This window comes from Onthophagus taurus, chromosome 7 (genome assembly GCF_036711975.1).
Source record: "Onthophagus taurus isolate NC chromosome 7, IU_Otau_3.0, whole genome shotgun sequence".
NCBI lineage: Eukaryota > Metazoa > Arthropoda > Insecta > Coleoptera > Scarabaeidae > Onthophagus > Onthophagus taurus.
The window spans coordinates 39,413,528-39,432,186 of record NC_091972.1 but is presented as its reverse complement, the minus strand read 5'-3'; the positions used below and the strand labels follow the sequence as shown (position 1 = coordinate 39,432,186).

At 31.7% G+C, this 18,659-nt stretch overlaps 1 protein-coding gene across 1 annotated transcript; it reads left to right on the top strand.

Moving 5' to 3' along the window:
• The first annotated feature begins 307 nt into the window (after window positions 1–307).
• On the top strand, window positions 308–6,345 carry LOC111419162 (protein PRRC1-like). The gene is made up of 7 exons (XM_023051932.2): window positions 308–472; window positions 551–800; window positions 5,174–5,382; window positions 5,452–5,554; window positions 5,615–5,785; window positions 5,837–6,026; window positions 6,081–6,345. The coding sequence occupies exons 1-7, from the start codon at window positions 391–393 to the stop codon at window positions 6,189–6,191; spliced, it is 1,116 nt and encodes a 371-aa protein (XP_022907700.1). The 5' UTR covers window positions 308–390; the 3' UTR covers window positions 6,192–6,345.
• Window positions 6,346–18,659: the final 12,314 nt, after the last annotated feature.

The window sequence follows — 18,659 nt, the reverse complement described above, 5'->3', positions numbered from 1 at the left end:
AAAAGATTTTTTGAAATAAATAATATTTAAATTAATTAGAATTATTTAAAAGTTATCGAAAGATTAATAAAATTAATTTGATAAATTTGAGCTTAATCAATTTGACACTCACGTTGCCAACTTATATTGAGTGACAAAAAGAAAATTCTTAATTGCTACAAATTTGATTTCTAAATTAATAAATTTGATTTAAAAGTATCAATAAAATATATTAATAAATTATTTGATGATGAAAATAATTTTAAATGATAATAGAATTAATTTAACCTGCATATTTGATACGTCAATAATAAAAGTTAAAATCCCTAAAATAACTTCGGCCACGATTACAAAATTCCAAGTGTTTACTGTTTACATTTTTTTCTAACTGAATTATAAATATAGGATAAAATGCAAGACGACTCAAACGGGGAGAACACTTTTGAGATTATCGATAAGAAAATTGGAGACGACTCAATGGTCGACAAGACAGGTACTTTTATAAAGTTGTTTATCAAACGTCAAAAAATAATACTAACAACATTTATTTTTGTGTTATTTGATGTTTTAGAAAGTACTAGCAGTATGTCTTCGTCAATTTCCTTATTACCTTCCCCCGGAGTATCTGTTACAACAATCCCTACTGGAAATTTATTATCTAATGTACCACCACCAGCTGCTTTACCCAGTTTTGTTACTCACCCCATCGTTGTACCACCAATTACACAACCGACAAAGGAAAACTTAATGAGTCAAGAAGAATCTGTTTCATTATTGCAAAATGTACCAACAACAGAACCTTTTTATCCTACACAATTTAGGTGGGAATAATGTATAATTGAAGAATCACATGTCGCTTAAAAATCGACAATTTTTTTTTAATCGATGGGAAATCACTCAAGTAAGCTGTTAAAAATAAAAAAAAGTGCGGGAAAGTGTTAAACTTACCAAAAAATCACTTTAAAGTTTCGACGTGACGTCATTTTTTGTGACGTCATCGACCATGCCAATATATTTTCGCAGCACATTTGGTTAAAACGCATATTTTTGGGTGAAATACGGTTGTTTCTTAGGTTTTTGACGCACAACGCACAATGTCGTTCTTTACCATCTATAACCTGAAGATAATCTAAAATCTATACCTGATGCACTAACCCCCTCTTTAACTTATTGGTTCCTGAATGCTAGATACTGTTGGCAAAAGACTAATTATTGCTATCAGAAGATTAAATACTAAAAACTACTTGGAAAGAGGAAATACTATTTCAAAAAGTTACTTCTTGCTTCTAAACTGCTAGATACTGCAGAAAAAGACCACAACTTACTTGGAAAAGACATCAGTTATTAGTCTTTTCCAGCAGTATCTAACATTCTGGAAGCAGTAGGTAGCTTTTTGGAAAGCATATCTCTTTTCCTAACAATTATTAAAGTTTTTGAAAGCAATAAGTAGTCTTGGAAGCAGTATTCCGCCTGTTCTGGAAGCAATAGGTATTATTTTGAAAACAGTATTAGTCTACAATTTTCATGTCTACTATTTTCAAAATAATACAGAACACTAAACACTGCTTTTAAAGGTTTTGACCTACTTCGACAGGCGGAGTACTGTTTCCAGACTACTATTGCTTTCAAAGACTTTAATAATTGTTTGGAAAAGATATGCTTTCCAAAAAGCCACCTACTGCTTCCAGAATGTTAGATACTACTGGAAAAGACTAATAACTGCGTGGAAAGAAGAGATATGCTCCCCAAAAAGCTACCTAATGCTGCCAGAATGCTAAATACTACTGAAAAAGGCTAACAACTACTTGGAAAGAAGATATGCTCTCCAAAAAAGGTACCTACTGCTTCCAAAATGCTAGATGCTGGTGGAAAAGATTACAATTTGCTTGAAGACAACTAGACAGTGCTAACAAACAACTACAAACTGATTGGAAAGACGAGATACTGCTTTCATAAGACTACTTACTGCTTTCAGAGCGCTATATATTACTAGAAAAGATTATGACCTGTTTGGTGAAGACTAAATATTGCTGGGAGAAACTATTATCTGCTTGGAAAGATAAGATATTGTTTCCAAAAGACTATTAACTACTTTCAGAATGCTAAATATTGTTGGAAAGACTACTAATTGCTTGGAGAAAGTTAGGTATTATTGGCAAAGATTATTTAATGCTTAAAACTGAAACTATTCTTCTGTTGAGTAATATCTTTCTGTGTCCCTTCCATTACAGATTTAAAAGTTGCTGCTACAACACTCGATTCATTGTCATCCAGATGCAGGATAAGTTTTTAGAGGGAGGTAGAGCGCCCCTCTTTAAACCTTACATTCGGAATTTTGTGTAGAAATTCCACTTTGTGTTAGGTTAATTAACATTTAAACCAGTGCGAATTTGTCAAATGTCGGGTTAAGCATGGAGCAGAGGGGGTTGTAAATTCCGTGTTGGGTTAGCTGATACTTTTTAGTTTTATGTCTAGTTTTAGTTCTAGTTTTGCACTATCACTAGAACTAATACAAGACCTAGAACTAGAATCATTCGAGTTTAACAGTCTTGAGAGACGTGGCGGTAACTTCTTAGATTTGGCGAGGGTGAAAAACCACCCCTGGATTCTGACAGTTACTCAGATATTATAATACCAAAGCAATGCACATCTGCAACTTTCGGTCAAATGATATACCGCATATAACTGAATAGGAACTAAGAAAAAGGGAGAAACAATGGTAGAAGAGGTACTGCACATACATTTTAACAAGTACCTTAACAATGGTAAGATTCCAGGTACATGGCATAATGTAGAAGCCATCTTACTCTTCAAGAGGCGCGATAGCTAAACATTGACACTTCAAGTTAAAATAAACGAAGATCTAGTAATCAATAAATTTCAAGTTAAGAAAAAAACTATTTCCTCAAAACCCTTCAACTTGGTATTTGAAAATATCTTCACGTCATTATCATGGGAAACCAAAGCATAAGTTATAATGATCAGCAACTATATAGAGGAGTGGGGCTAAAGATGAACTTTAGCATAACCAGAACAATCAGGAACACTGGCGAAAATATCACCAAAGATAACGAATTGGTGGAAAGTGTAAAGGAATATATTTACATACATGCCATCAAGATGAGCAAACAAAATCAGACAGGTGAGATAAAGTGTGGCATACAACTGACATAGGCAACCGTTGGTAAATTAAAACACATATTGAGAAACGGAGACATACCAATAAACCTGTGGAAACCTATGGACTGGAAACATGGCGATGATGGGCAAATCAGTTGAAGGTCATGCAGAAAGCACAAGAGCGAGTTATGTCTGATATCATCTTAAGAGATAGAATCAGAAATGAGGATATTATAAGAAAATAGTCGCGGAGTTAAAGTGGCTAAGACAAGATCACGTTAAATAGACAGCGAGGGTGACATACTGGTAGCCAAGAATAGCAAACCGTAGTAGGGGTAGATGTCAAGAAGATGGATAGGTGACATAAAGAGGATTGCGAGGAGCAGATGACTTGAAGTAGCCCAGGACAGAAAAACATGAAAATATATGAAAGAGGCCTTCGTCCAGGAATGGATAATTGATGGCTGAAAAGAGAAAGAGATAAGTCAAAGGATATACTGTGGAATTTGTGAGATGTAGGCAGGTGGGTTTCTTATTGGTTGGACTTGGTGACTTTTAATCATATAGGTGTATACTGCGCAGTATAGAGCAAAGATGAAGATTAATGTAAGATATTAAAGATATTACTATGTTGCATATTTTTATTGTACTAAAACTAGAACTAACACTAGATCTAGAACTAGAAACATTCGGGCTTAGCCGTCTTAAGAGACGTGCAACTAAGTCCGAATGTTTCTAGTATTTGGTCTAGTGTTAGTTATAGTATTAACACAGAGTCTATCGACACACAGTCTATCTAAGTACAGATAGTCAGTCGTTGTGCATCGAAAACCTAAGAAAAACGGGTGTTTCATCCGTAAATATACCTTGTAATCTCACCTAGATTAGTGGAAGTAACTTAACTTTTAAGTTTATCAGATTGATTTTGTGCGTGGCTATAAAATAAGCAATTTGTTGGTTAGGTGTTAACTTGTTTAATATTGCTTGTGACGTCACATCGAAATTAATAACGAAGACTAAGACTAATAACTGCTTGGAAAGAAGAGATATGCTGCCCAAAAAGCTACCTAATGCTGCCAGAATGCTAAATACTACTGGAAAAGACTAATAACTACTTGGAAAGAAGAGATATGCTCTCCAAAAAAGGTACCTACTGCTTCCAAAATGCTAGATACTGGTGGAAAAGATTACAATCTGCTTGGAGAAGACTAGATAGTGCTAACAAACAACTACAAACTGATTGGAAAGACGAGATACTGCTTCCCTAAGACTACTTACTGCTTTCAGAGCGCTATATATTATTAGAAAAGATTACGACCTGTTTGCTGAAGACTAAATACTGCTAGGAGAAACTATTATCTGCTTGGAAAAACAAGATACTGTTTCCAAAAGACTATTAACTACTTTCAGAATGCTAAATATTGTTGAAAAAACTACTAATTGCTTGGAGAATGTTAGACTTTTTTGGCAAAGACTATTTACTGCTTTCAGAAGACTATATACTGTTGCCAAAACACTACTAAGTACTTGGAGATTACAGTACTACTGGCTGAAGACTATTTAGTGAAACTATTCTTCTGTTGAGTGATATCTTTCTGTGTCCTTTCCATCATAGAATTAAAAGTTATATATCATGCGGCATGCTCTCTTTAAACGTTACATTCGGATCCACATAATTTGCTCATTTATTTCAGAATTCTGTCGGTTTTTTTTGTACAAATGTCGGGTTGGGCATACAGCAGAGGGTGGGTTGTAAATTCCGAGTTGGGTTCTTCAGACGCACGGCCAAACCCGATACTTTCTAGTTCTAGGTCTAGTGTTAGTTCTAGTTTTACATTGGCACTATCACAAGAACTAACACAAGACCTAAAACTAGAATCATTCGGGTTTAGCCGTGCGTCTTTAGACTTTTGAACACTTTTCCGCACTTTCTTTTTATTTTTAACGTGCTTTTTTGGTCATTTCACGTTGATTTAAAAAAAAATCGTCGATTTTTAAGCCACATGATGATTCTCGAATTTTTCCAATAATATAACCAACTTATTAAAACACTTTTTTATTGATTATATCTTAGTGCTGCAATTCCACCAAGTAAAGGTGTTCCTCAAGGTAATATTCCACAAAGTATTCCTAGTGGAGCTACCCAAGATTCTGGTGGGATTATTGGATGGATGAAAGGTGCCGTTTCTAGTGGTGGCATATTATCGAAAGTTGCTGAAAAAGCTAAGCATTCAGTAGATTCAATGATAACTACGTTAGATCCACAAATGAGAGAATATATATGTAATTTATCTATTAAATTGTCACAAAAAGTATTTGTAATCTAAATACTGTAATTTTTGTTGTTTTTAGATTCTGGTGGTGATTTAGACATTTTGGTGGCATCTGATAAAGAAATTAAAATCAGCGCGATACGCGAGGCGTTTCAACATGTCTTTGGAAAAGCAACAGTAACGTAAATAATTTCTGAAAACGATCGCGAAATTTATTAAATTAACTTTTTTTGCACCAAAAGGGGAATAGCTGCGCAATCGACTAATATAGCTCCACAACCTGTTGGATTTGCAGCCGCTGTTAAAGCAGCGGAGGAACGAATACAAATCGTTCTGCACCAACCCAAAGTTTTAGAGCACCCCGCCCCGGTTGTTGCTATTGAAAATTTTATTGTTGAAGTTGGAGAAGACAAGTAAAATTAAACAAATATATCATTCATTTAAACCTTATTTTCTAATTTTAGGTGGTACGATTTGGGTGTATTAATTTTAACTGATCCAATTAAACAAATTAATCTTCAAACGTTCACTCAAATGACCCCGATTCCAACTCCAATAGTAAATTTGGCGCAAGAAGACACCCCCGGTGATTATCAATTGAAATGGTCTGGTTTAAACGTAACTATCGGAAGTCTCATGGCGAATAATTTACATGTAATTATTTTTTAATATTGTAATTAATATTTTATTGATGCAATTACTTTTTAGGTGCATAATTCGGAATGGCATTATGCATTAACAGGAGTCTCACGTAGAGAAATCATTTTAACGGCTGCCAAAATGTTGGCAACTTTATATAAAAACATAATCGGAAATTAATTAAAATTAATTTGTTGGAAACAAGGAATATCTATTTATATCTTGTACAGATTGATTTTTTTTTGATATTATTTTTAGTTGAACACAACTTACATGAAAACGTTTTTATTGTAATAGAATAAACGAGTTGTCCACAAGTTTTTTGAAGAGTGTATGTGATCGTTTTGTTACTTAACAATTTTTTTTTAATTAATCATTTAAGTACTTTACTTAAATTTTCTGATTAATCATTGCTTTAAAGGTTACGATTATGAATATATTAAGTGTAATATTCGAATGTGCTTTATGTTAAGGATAAATAATAAGAGTATGTTAAGGAAAAATATAAATAGGATTGAAATGATATAAATAAAAATCCAAATTTAAGTGTTGATTGGCTATTTATTATCATTTATGTACTTAAACAAATTAAAATATCAAATAAACTTCTGAAATTGATATTAAGGAAGCTATTTCTCTGTCATAAATTGAAATAACTAGATTTTGATCAAAAATAAACATACAATTTTGTCAAAATGATAAACGTTTTGGAAATTTAACAAATTGAGGAAGTTATTTGCATGGAGGAGTTGTTGTAGAAGACGAAACATCAATAAAGATTTTTATTTACTGTTTGGTAAATATTATGTAATATTAATCCTTTTATGCGCACAATTCCAATAATAGAACACCCCCGTTAGTCACAAAGTGATTTTGCAGGCAGCAACACGTTTCCAGTAAACATGTTGATTAGTGAGAGTGATTGTTTGACGAATTATTGTGTTTGTAACGTGTAGAAAAAGTTGGAAACTTCTTTTGAAAAAAATGGCTAGTAAAAGGGGACATTTTCTATTTTTAAACTAATATTGTCTATTATTTTGCGTTGTGTTTATTGCTTTAACAAGTCTCAACACATTTCCATATAATATTATCTATAATATAATACGATAAGTACAAAAGAAAACTTTTTCCCAAAAGTTAAACTATGGGCTAAACGAGTCAATAAAGATTTTCAATAATTTCAGACCCCTCACAACTACAGATCTCATTCAAATAATACAAGACGAGGATTTTTGGGCCGTTGATGTTTTTATCACTCCTCCAGATGATGGTGCTGAAAGTGCTGAAGGTAGCGACAATGAAGACTTCTGCAACGACATCTGTAACTGGATGGTCGACAGCTTCAAGCGGAAGCTATGTCGAAAATTACAAATCAAGGACGGACTTTCACAATTGGTGATAGCGACGCCGCGAAAAGTCAAATAGTGACAACGAACCTTTGGCAAAAATACAAAATAAGTTACCGAAACAAAGAAACTGGCAAAAATCCGATCTTATTCCTGGGTTTCCGAACTTTGAAAAACTGATGAAATCAACAGAAGTAATCAGATGCTTTGAGCTTTTTCTTGATATGCATAGCAAAAGGGTGAACTTAATTTCCGAGTTTCCAATGCAGAAATAAACTGCTTTTTGGCCATACTACGAATGTGGTGGGAGCTAGGAACCGAATCTTGTAATATGGCACTAGTGAATTCTATGAGAATAGATTCGAAATGATAAAAAGATATCTTCACTGTGCAGATGATAATAATAACGTTCCTCCGGGCGACAAATTTGCAAAACTACGAAAATTGATGCAAATGCTTAATTCAAAATATTTTAAAATACTCAGAACTCCAAAAAAGGCTGAGTATTGATGAAAGTATGGTCCATACTTTGGTAAGCACGGTATAAAACAATTTTGAAAAGGTAAGCCGATACGATACAGTTACAAGATGTGGTGCCTCTGCAAACCTTTTGGGTATTTGATGCAATTTGAACCATATCACTGAAGAAAACCGACGAGAGAAAATGCACCTGGTACTTCAGCGGATAAAGAAGAAAAAAAACCAGCATTTGGTGTAGGAGAGTCTGCTGTACTTGAACTGATAAAATTCCTACCAAAACAAACTAGTAACTCATTTACAGGAAAAGGATATCGATATACGGGAACTATCAAATAAAATAGAATTGAAAAGTGTCCCATAATGCCTTCAAAAGTGGTAGAAAAGAAGGACATAGGTGTTTATGACTATTATACAGATGTTGCCAATAAACTAACCGTTACAAGCTTTTAGCATGATAATAGAATATTTCTGATGGTTAGTACTTATGATTCTACACTTCCGGAATGTAGAGTGGATATCAAAACAGAAAAAAAGGTTGCCAGTTGCGTAACCTCATGTAGTAACACAAAACAATAAATTTTTGGACAGTGTAAACAGGATGGATGAAGATCGAAGATGTGGTGGTTGGCAAGTTTTGCGTTTTGTGTCGATATTTCAGTCACAACGGATGGCAACTATATAAAAAAGGACTTGGGTTGGGTTAAAAAATGAAAAATCGATTATTTGCATTTTTGAAGAATAGTCGTGCAAACAAGAATATGGTATTCCCCCGGCAGGAGAAGGACGCTCATCTTTCCTTAAATTGGCTTCAAAAGTGCCAACGCAAGTGCGATTTGAAGAAAGCAACCACCATATTGTCCACGCAGAAAAACAAAATCACTGTGCTTTCTGTAAAAAAAAACTCGAGATAGTCTTGTCAAAAATGTAAAGTCAATTTGCATCAATCTTGTTTTGTTCACTTCCACACAAGATAATGGACAATAAATAATAACTAGAAAATACAGAGTTAATGTGGAAGGAAGTTCTGTTCCATGTTTAGACAATGGGTTTTTATGCTTATGGGATCTTTGCGTCAAAAGCCATAAGTGAAACGTAAACAGGAGTTTTGACCAACCTAAACCCTAAGATCACTTTCATACGAAAAATATGTAACAAGCATAACACAACAATAATTAAAAGTATCGGACGGTTTTTACAGTATTATTAGCAATGAAACGACTAAGGCTATAATTTTTTTTAAATAACGTCTAATATAATTAATGTTGTTCGAAAGCTCGTAGCGTTTGAGGTCTATTTACGAAAACCCTTAAAAAAATATATCAGGACTGGATAAATTAAGTGTACTTGATTACATTATTAATTATTTAAAACATTTAGGTTGAGAACGTCAAGAAACATTCTGCAAATTTGTGTTTGTATTGCTAAATTTGCGGTAAAATTTTCTGAACAATTTAAATTTTGTGGAGATGTAATTGTAAAATTAGACCCAAACTGTTTTGTGTAATGTTCAATTTTTACAAAACCGACAATATTCATTTTGTACACTTTTGTGATCACGGAACCTTGCAATCCACAACGACATTATGTTGCGTGAAGGAATCCACCATGCCTAGGAATATTGTACTCGTGCCGAAATTTCGTTGCATTTCAATAGAGAAATGTAAATGCAGATTCCGATCTGTGGCCACTGCATTTCATAGATGTTTTAAGCTATTGATTCTCCCCTCTATTCCTATTCAAACAGTGGCGTTCCAAAAATCGTCAATACCCGTTGCGGCACATTGTATAAGACGATTAAGATTGTTGGCTTTTCCTCATAAACATAGCTATAGTGTTTCCTGAAACACTATAATAATAATGCCTTATCGTCTGATAGTTAAAATATTATGACTCAAATGAACACAAACGACTCTAGATTTTGGGACTAAAGTTACCACGCCATACTACGAGACAGACGGAAATGTAAATTTCTACAGGCTAACGTTAAATATATGACACTTATCATATCCAAAAAAATTCAGATCATTTGATTTTAAAGATAATAACAAATGTGATTTTTTTCAGCTATGATAGCATCAAACGTTAAATTCTTACTTACATACGTTAAGCTAAGTTTCCACATGCAGAGATTACTGGCGCCAGTTCATTTACATGTGGAAATAGCAAACAACCAGTGACGCCAATAAATTGGTGTCATAACATAACCTAAATTTGACATTAAAAAATTTGTTGTTTTTGTGGATACCTTTGATTATATATAATATGGATTGAGCCAACGAGAGAGATAGCTTGCGCAAGGTGATCGAACCGAGATAGACATAGAAGCGTACTGCCATATAATGGGTGTACTGATAGAAGTGAGATAGATATAGAAGCGTACTGACATATAATATATCTATCTTTGTTACACTTTCACATTATCGCTTTCCATCTGCGTCTATTCACCTTGAGTAACATTTTTGTTAGTAGATATATTCAGTTAGCTCAATCCATATTAGATATAATCAAAGGTGGATACTCATCTATGTTGTCATGGTTACATGTTTTTAGACCAATCACTGGCGCCAGTGATTTCAGAAGGGTGCAGACTTTTCTGATCCATGCATGCATGATTTCAACTTGCATGCCAGTTGATGTTTACACATGCAATTTAATTCTACTGGCGCGCCAGTCATTATTTGCGCCACTAAATCCATGCATGCCTAAACTCATCTTTATGCATTTTATTACTACGATAATTTAATAAATTTTGATTAGGAAGAACTTTAGAATTTAATGGATTTGATTAAACATTTGTTGACTTCTTCAGGATCAATCAACTCTTCCAACAAACGCGCATGTTTACAAGTTGGTTTCAATTTCCTACAAGTATTTTTAGAGTTTAACATCTGTTTAATATTCCAGATTATTCAAGATAAATTTTTCATCCCGAGTAGTAAGGACAGCAGCTTATAGCAAATTAAAAGGTGGATAGGAAATCCTAAATCATCATTTAAGCCACCATTATATTTCATATAGTAAACTATCAATAGCAATGATTATGATAAGTAATTTATCAATACGTCCAATGTTCCAGCAATGATCTCATATTTAAGTGTATCACGTAAAACTCATTAACTTTTTTAAAAAAAGAAAAAATAATATCGATTCTTTATCATAACGATTTAAAAATACCTTATTATTTATTTGATGTTAAATTAAATAAGAAAGATTTTAATAAAAATTGTATTCATTGAAATTTAACTATATTAAATTCACAATTTGTGAACTAAAAGTGCATCTTTAAGAAGTACATATAACTTTCACCAAATTATCCTATTTTTTAAGTATCACCACATGTTCCATAAATAATATCGTAAAAAATAACTAATCGTTATATAATACGGTTGATTTTTATGAATATTTGTTCTCTTCGAGTCACTATAAACCAACAAAACAATTATGTTTTGAGGGCCTTCTTAGACTCGGCTCCTTTTAGATATTTTAGCCTAAACGTCCATTAAAATCGTAAGTGTTACAAACTTACAGTTACAGTTGAAGGAGTTTCATATAGGATAAGTTAGAAAAGACCAAAATAGCGCACATTGAATTTGTTTTTGCACTAATAATTTAGTTCAGGAGTAAAGAAAAAAATCATTTCTTAAAATAGATTTATTGTTTCAAAAAAAATATAATAATAGATCAAAAATGTCTTACCACCTGCAGTACTTCTCATCGAAAATAATCGCCTCCTTTACCTGAAACCAAAGAAAAATATCTTTAGATATTTTCTTTTTAATTTTGAAAACGTAACATTTTTTTAATATTAAATTTTCAGTCCTGTTGAGCTTATATAATACTCTCAGAGATTTTCAAGTATAATTTGGTCATCATTTACGTCAAAAGAATGTAGACTTAATTAAACCAAGAAATTAATTAATACATACCAGAAAATGGGTTTATGCAGCGTTTGGAATTTAAATGTTGAAAAACTACCTACAAAAAATAATAGCAATTAATATATAGACTATAATTCATATTTGAAATATTGAAATGATTAAATTCAAATATCAGCTGGCCGTTCTTTATGTCGACATGTAATATATTTCAGTACAGGTCTGTGAAGAACAATCATCATTGACTTTAATTATTACAAAAATGATTTAAGATTTAATTCTTACCTTATATGAAAATGAAAAGTACTCATAAAATCGCTGATCTTGTGATTGAATGATGCAAACGACAAATTCTGAAAACAAAGTTGAATTAATTAAAAAAGATTCCAGATTACATTTAATAATAAGATAGTTTCTAATAATTTAAAGTATCAGTTGGCCGTTCTTTAAATCGACATGTAATATATTTCAGTACAGGTCTGTGAAGAACAATCATCATTGACTTTAACTATTACAAAAATGATGTTAAAAATTAAGAGATTTTCTTCTTACCTTATATAAAAATGAAAAGTGGTCATGAAATTGCTGATCTTGTGATTAACTTATGACGCAAACGATAAATTCTGAAAAACAAATTTGAATTAATTAAAAAAGATTCCAAATTGTTTTTAATAATAAGATAATTTTTAATAATTTAAAGTATCAGCTGGCCGTTCTTTAAATCGACATGTAAGTATTTCAGTACAGGTCTGTGAAGAACAATCATCATAATCTTTAATAAAATTTATCATATTATAATTTTAATAAATTAATTCTTACCGTGAAGTTGGTTAGGCGATTAGAAATCAAATCCAAGAAGAAAAATTCTAAAAAGAAATGAAGATTTATATTAATTAACAATTTCACTCTTTATATTTATAATATATTATTTATATTTTTTGTTTTAACTGTAAGATTCCCTATTCATGTTAAGGATTATGTAAAAACTCCAAAACAGAAACTTAAAAATCTTATTATCTCCCACAAAATGCGAATGATAGCTGTATTAATAAAACAACCTACCACTGTCTTATTGTGGATGTAATGATAATCATAAAATTAAAAAAAAATGTAAATATACTCACATTATTATTTTCTGGAATAAATCTGGTTTACAGATTCCCTAAATATAACACCTGTAATAAATAAAAATAAATAATGAAACACATATTGAATAAATTTTAAATAAAAAATATTTTGAAGCGGAATTCAGTGTAAAAACCAATCAAACACGGTATTGTTCAGCCTGGGGCGGTATAAATAATCATCACGATAAATTATAAAGATGTTTATAAAAAAATTAATTAAAATAAATACTTACATTAATTTATATGGGTGACTAATAAAATTATTGGATTGATTAACGCTGATGTATAACCTCTGTAACAAAGCAAAATAAATGATGAAATAAAGCGGTAAGCAAAAACAAAATAAAAAATGATTTAAAGTGGATATTCAGTACCAAAACCAATCAAACACGATGTTATTCAGCCTGGGGCGGTATAAATAATCATCACGATAAATTATAAAGACGTTCATAAAAGAATTAATTAAAATAAATACTTACATTAATTTATATGGGTCCCTAATTATTGGATCGATTAACCCTGATGTATAACCTCTGTAACAAAGTAAAATAAATGATGAAATAAAGCGGTAAGTAAATATAAAATAAAAAAATATTTAAAGTGGATATTCAGTATCAAAACCAATCAAACACGATATTATTCAGCCTGGGGCGGTATAAATAATCATCACGATAAATTAATTTAAATTAATTTATAAAAAAAATACTCACGATGGTTTATAGTATATGTTTCGACATATCTCGATAGAGGAATTCTGACGTGTAGCCTGTAATAAAAAGAAATAATGATGAAATAATAAGATAAACAAATATAAAATAAAAAGTAAGTTAAAATGGATATTCAGTATAAAAACCAATCAAACACGGTATTGTTCAGCCTGGGGCGGTATAAATAATCATCATATTAAATTAAATCGTATATAAAAAAAAACTTGTTGTATAAATCTTATTGTATTGGTACCTTTAGCCAGCATTCTTTCTGGTTTAGAATCTTTTTGAGCTATTAGCAATCAACAGCGGTAATTTCAAAAAAACTGTTCGCTACATATAAGAAGATATTTAATGATAAAGAGGAGATTAAGAGAGGAATTTATCCAGTGATGAAAGTTTAATTATGTGGAGTTCAAATAGACGCTCAAAGTAATGAATAGTGCTGTGTTAGCGATAAAAGTAAAGGTTATCACGGATTTAGCTCAGTTTTATTCTATTCGAACTCGACCAACCAGGTGGTCGAGTTCTAACAACAACTTTAAAAGGTTATATAAAAAGATGATTTCGGACATCGCAACATGAGTGATCAAGATATTAGCAAAGTCGATTTTATATTCAATCTAAGAGCAAGCGGTCGATGATGTCATCAGGAGCTACTGGCAGAAAACGGATGTTAAGATAGGTGTGTTTTAGCTTTGTGGAGAAATGGATAAAGTTGAGTACAGTATGATACAATATCTCTGGAAGAAATATCCAACCAGGCAAATGAGCATACACAAAAGATACAGATGTATTAAGATTTCTCTTTTCTAGTGACTTCAAACCACATGACTGCAACAAACTGTCACAAATTCTTAATCTTCTTATTTTAACACGTGTTAATTATTAGTTACCTAACATGTAATTGTAGGTCAGTTATGTTTGGCAGTAAGCGTAAGTACAGGGTGTCCAAATTTCGATGGGATTGCAGGGTATCTCAGTTATTATGAAAGATTAGAAAGTTGCGGCTTTCGCGAACCTGAGCTACTTTTTTGTGAAACTTACAATGGCGCAAACCAAATTTTCATAGCCCTCTTCGTTTTTGATATACAGGGAGTGTTTGAAATTTACGATTTTCAGACACCTCCTGTATCTCGGCTATCCGGAAACTTAGTAAAAAAGTAAAAACGGGTTCTAATAGATTTTTTCACGTGGAATCCAATGGTGCACGTAGAATTTTTTCAGTCATCACGGTTTTTGGGTTATAAACACAACTCAAATACTGAAGACTCAACTTCTAAAATACTTAACTCTTTATAACTCAAAAACCGTGATGACTAGAAAAATTCTACGTGCACCATTGGATTCTACGTGGAAAAATCTATTAGAACCAGTTTTTACGTTTCCAGATAGCTGAGATACGGGAGGTGTCTGAAAAGCATAAATTTTGAAACACTCCCTGTATATCAAAAACGAAGAGGGCTTTGAAAATTTGGTTTGCGCCATTGTAAGTTTCACAAAAAAGTAACTCAGGTTCGCGAAAGCCACAACTTTCTATCTTTCATAATAACTGAGATACCCTGCAAACCCATCGAAATTTGGACATAAAATGTGTACAGGGTGTCCCAATTTCGATGTCCGCATAGGCTATCTCCGAAACTAAAAGAGATAGAAAAAAAGTAGCTTACATGTCATGATCTCGTTTTTCGAGAAACTGCTAATGGCGAAAACCCCGAACAGCTATCGTCTTTTGTTTTCGCCCTATCGGCAAAAACTGAAAATTTTGCGAAAACGACATTCGCGAATATCTCACTTATTATCAAAGATGGAGTATTATAAATAAAACATTATATGGGCAACTTTTTACGAAGAATTCAGTGGCGTAGGTAGAATTTTTTCCCATCTTTTATTTTCGAGATTTTAGACGTAACTTTATTTTTTTAAATGGAAACCATAGTTGGCTATGACCTAAAATAATTTGTTATTTTCTTCTGATAACAAATATATATAGTTTGTGGGGTATATTTCTTATAGTTATTAAATAATTAATAAAAATTCATTTTGTTCCATCTAAAACTAATGTATGTATTTAAAAGTTAATGTTGCTATGGTGATAACTATACATACTATGATGGAACATAATGTATCAAATAATTGCCAAAGTTTGTATTTAAAAATTCGATAACAACTCTGGCATTATGTGCTGGTACGAAGCACCAGCATGTTAAGTGTCAAAGTATAACAAAACTGAATAAAACTTTACAATGAATTTCGAAAATTATGAAAAATGTAACATGATGGAATGCTATATGTTATCACATAAGAATGCGATGTTAGCCGCGGAATTATATTTCACAAGGTATTCGGAAAGAAGACAACGGCATGTAAGAACTCAGCCGGTTAGTAGAAAATTTAATAAATTTTTGGTCCTTCCCCAAATCACGTGCAAAAACATACCAAAATGACCTGCAAGAGGATGAAGTCAATGTGTTGGCTTCACTTGCGATAAATCCAACATCTTGCAGAGAAATTGAACAAGACGTCTGACTCAACAGCCGTTGCTATCGAATATGAAAGAAAAATAAGTATAAACCATACAAAGCGGGGCTTACTCATTATTTACGTGCCGAAGATGTCAATCTAACAATAAGATTAGAATTTTGTAGATGATATTCAGAAAAATTAAATAATCTGCTGTTTGTTTAAAATGTCATCTGGACCGATGAAGTCTCTGAATATTCAAAGAAGATTGGGGTTCAATGTATGGTGTGGGCTTTTAGGTAATAGATATTTGGCATATAGTATCTACCATAAAAACTTAAACTCAGGTAAATACCTCATTATATTAACTGAGCAGCACATTGAGCCTTTGGTTGACAATTTGCCATCAAATATGTCTCAAATGATATATTTTCAATATGACGGAGCACCAGCACATAATGCCAGAGTTGTTAGTGAATTTTTAAATACTACTACAAACTTTGGCAATAATTGGAAACAATGTTTTCTATCATGGTATCGTTATCACCATAACAACATGTTCCATCATAGTATGTATGTTCCATCATAGTATGTATGTTCCATCATAGTATGTATGTTCCATCATAGTATGTATAGTTATCACCATAGCAACATTAACTTTTAAATACATACAATAGTTTTAGATTGAATAAATTGAATTTTTGTTAATTATTCAATAACTATAAGAAATATACCCCACAAACTATATATATTTGTTATCAGAAGAAAATAACAAATTATTTTAGGTCATAGCCAACTATGGTTTCCATTTAAAAAAATAAAGTTACGTCTAAAATCTCGAAAATAAAAGATGGGAAGAAAATTTTACTTACGCCACTGAATTCTTCGTAAAAAGTTGCCCATATAATGTTTTATTTATAATACTCAATCTTTGATAATAAGTGAGATATTCGCGAATGTCGTTTTCGCAAAATTTTCAGTTTTTGCCGATAGGGCGAAAACAAAAGACGATAGCCGTTCGCAGTTTTCGGCATTAACATTTTCTCGAAAAACGATATCATGACACGTAAGCTACTTTTTTTCTATCTCTTTTAATTTCGGAGATAGCCTATACGGACATCGAAGTTGGGACACCCTGTACATAAAATGTGATAAAGTTTAAAGTTAGCATGATAGATTGAACGTATGTGAAGAGGTGCCATAGAGATAGAACTGTAATTTTTGATTAAAATGGCACACCATCAGATTGAAAATTAACATCGACCAGACTTTTTTGTGATTTTATATGAATGGTGTTGGATCTGTGAATAAACCACAATAATTAGATGGAAATGTCAACAGAATGTTGATAAGAGACGCTGTACAGCATCAGTGAACAGATTAGCAATGACATCATAAAAAACAACATATAAAAAGATCATGGTTATATACAGGATGCCCATTATGTATGGAATATAGCATATATCTTGGTTAGTATCAACTTTATAAAAACATTTTATACAAAAGTTGTTTAATATTTTATTTGCCATAATAATAATAATAAGTTTATTGCCATATAGTTAATACAAGAGAAAAATAATATATATGTATACATAAATGAATAAGTAATGCATGTTGACAAAAAGTCAGTTTATCGCCAAAGGCGATGTCTTCCAAAAGACCCAACCAGCAACGTATGTAAAAAAAAAAATCAATTGGCTATATAAATAATAACATAATAAGACTGCATTCAATTGTTTTTAATTCAGAAAACAAATGAGTAACGAATAATACTTGCTTTTTTTTTAAATGGCAATGTATTTTTTCGTTAGGCTCATTTGATAGAGATTACTTTTCTCTTTACGATAGCGTAAAATTTTTTAAAATGCTAAAATTGTTTATTAATAAAAATAAATTAATAACATTAATCTAGATACCCGAGATCTCAAATTATTACCGTAAATTAAATTTACATACAAAATAAAACAAATAAATGAAAAATTAGTGTACATCTCCAATAATTCGAGGTATTTGACGATCTCGGATATCTAGATTACTGTTATTTAAGTTAAATTTTCTTAATAATTAATTTTTACATTTTTTCAAAAATTTTACGTCATCGTAAAGAGAAAAGAAATATCTATCAAATGAGCCTAACGAAAGGGTACATTGCCATTTAAAAAAACTTCAAGTGTTATTCGTTCCTCATTTGTTTTCTGAAATAAAAACAATTGAATGCTGTCTTATTATAGCAAATAAAATATTAAACAACTTTTGTATAAAATGTTTTTTTTATAAAGTTGATACCCACCAAGATATATACTATATTCCATACATAATAGGCACATGTATAATATGCAAAGCATTGTAGTGATAACACATTTAATAACAAAGGAGGACCACCTAAACTTAGGTTTCTGACTTATTAGCACAATAAGTCAATTGAATTGAGAGATCTTTCCACTTCAAAAATTCTATCGATGTTTGTATAACCACATGAATAAATCCAGAGACCACATAATCAACGTCACAAGAGAAGACGTTACTCTGCATAAAAATCTACAGCATTGTAGGGTGGGATGGTATGCAGACTTCATCAATTCGAGATGTTGAGTCTCGTATTTCCTTCATGCCAAACAATGAATATATTTGCCCCAGTTTAAAAGTTGAA

What these genes read in the sequence shown, in the direction of transcription:
- LOC111419162 (XM_023051932.2), top strand. Translation starts at nt 391, where the DNA reads ATGCAAGACGACTCAAACGGGGAGAACACTTTTGAGATTATCGATAAG. An exon ending in TTTTATCCTACACAATTTAG is followed by an intron (nt 801 to 5,173) that starts GTGGGAATAATG and finishes ATTATATCTTAG; the next exon opens with TGCTGCAATTCCACCAAGTA. An exon ending in TTTGGAAAAGCAACAGTAAC is followed by an intron (nt 5,555 to 5,614) that starts GTAAATAATTTC and finishes TTGCACCAAAAG; the next exon opens with GGGAATAGCTGCGCAATCGA.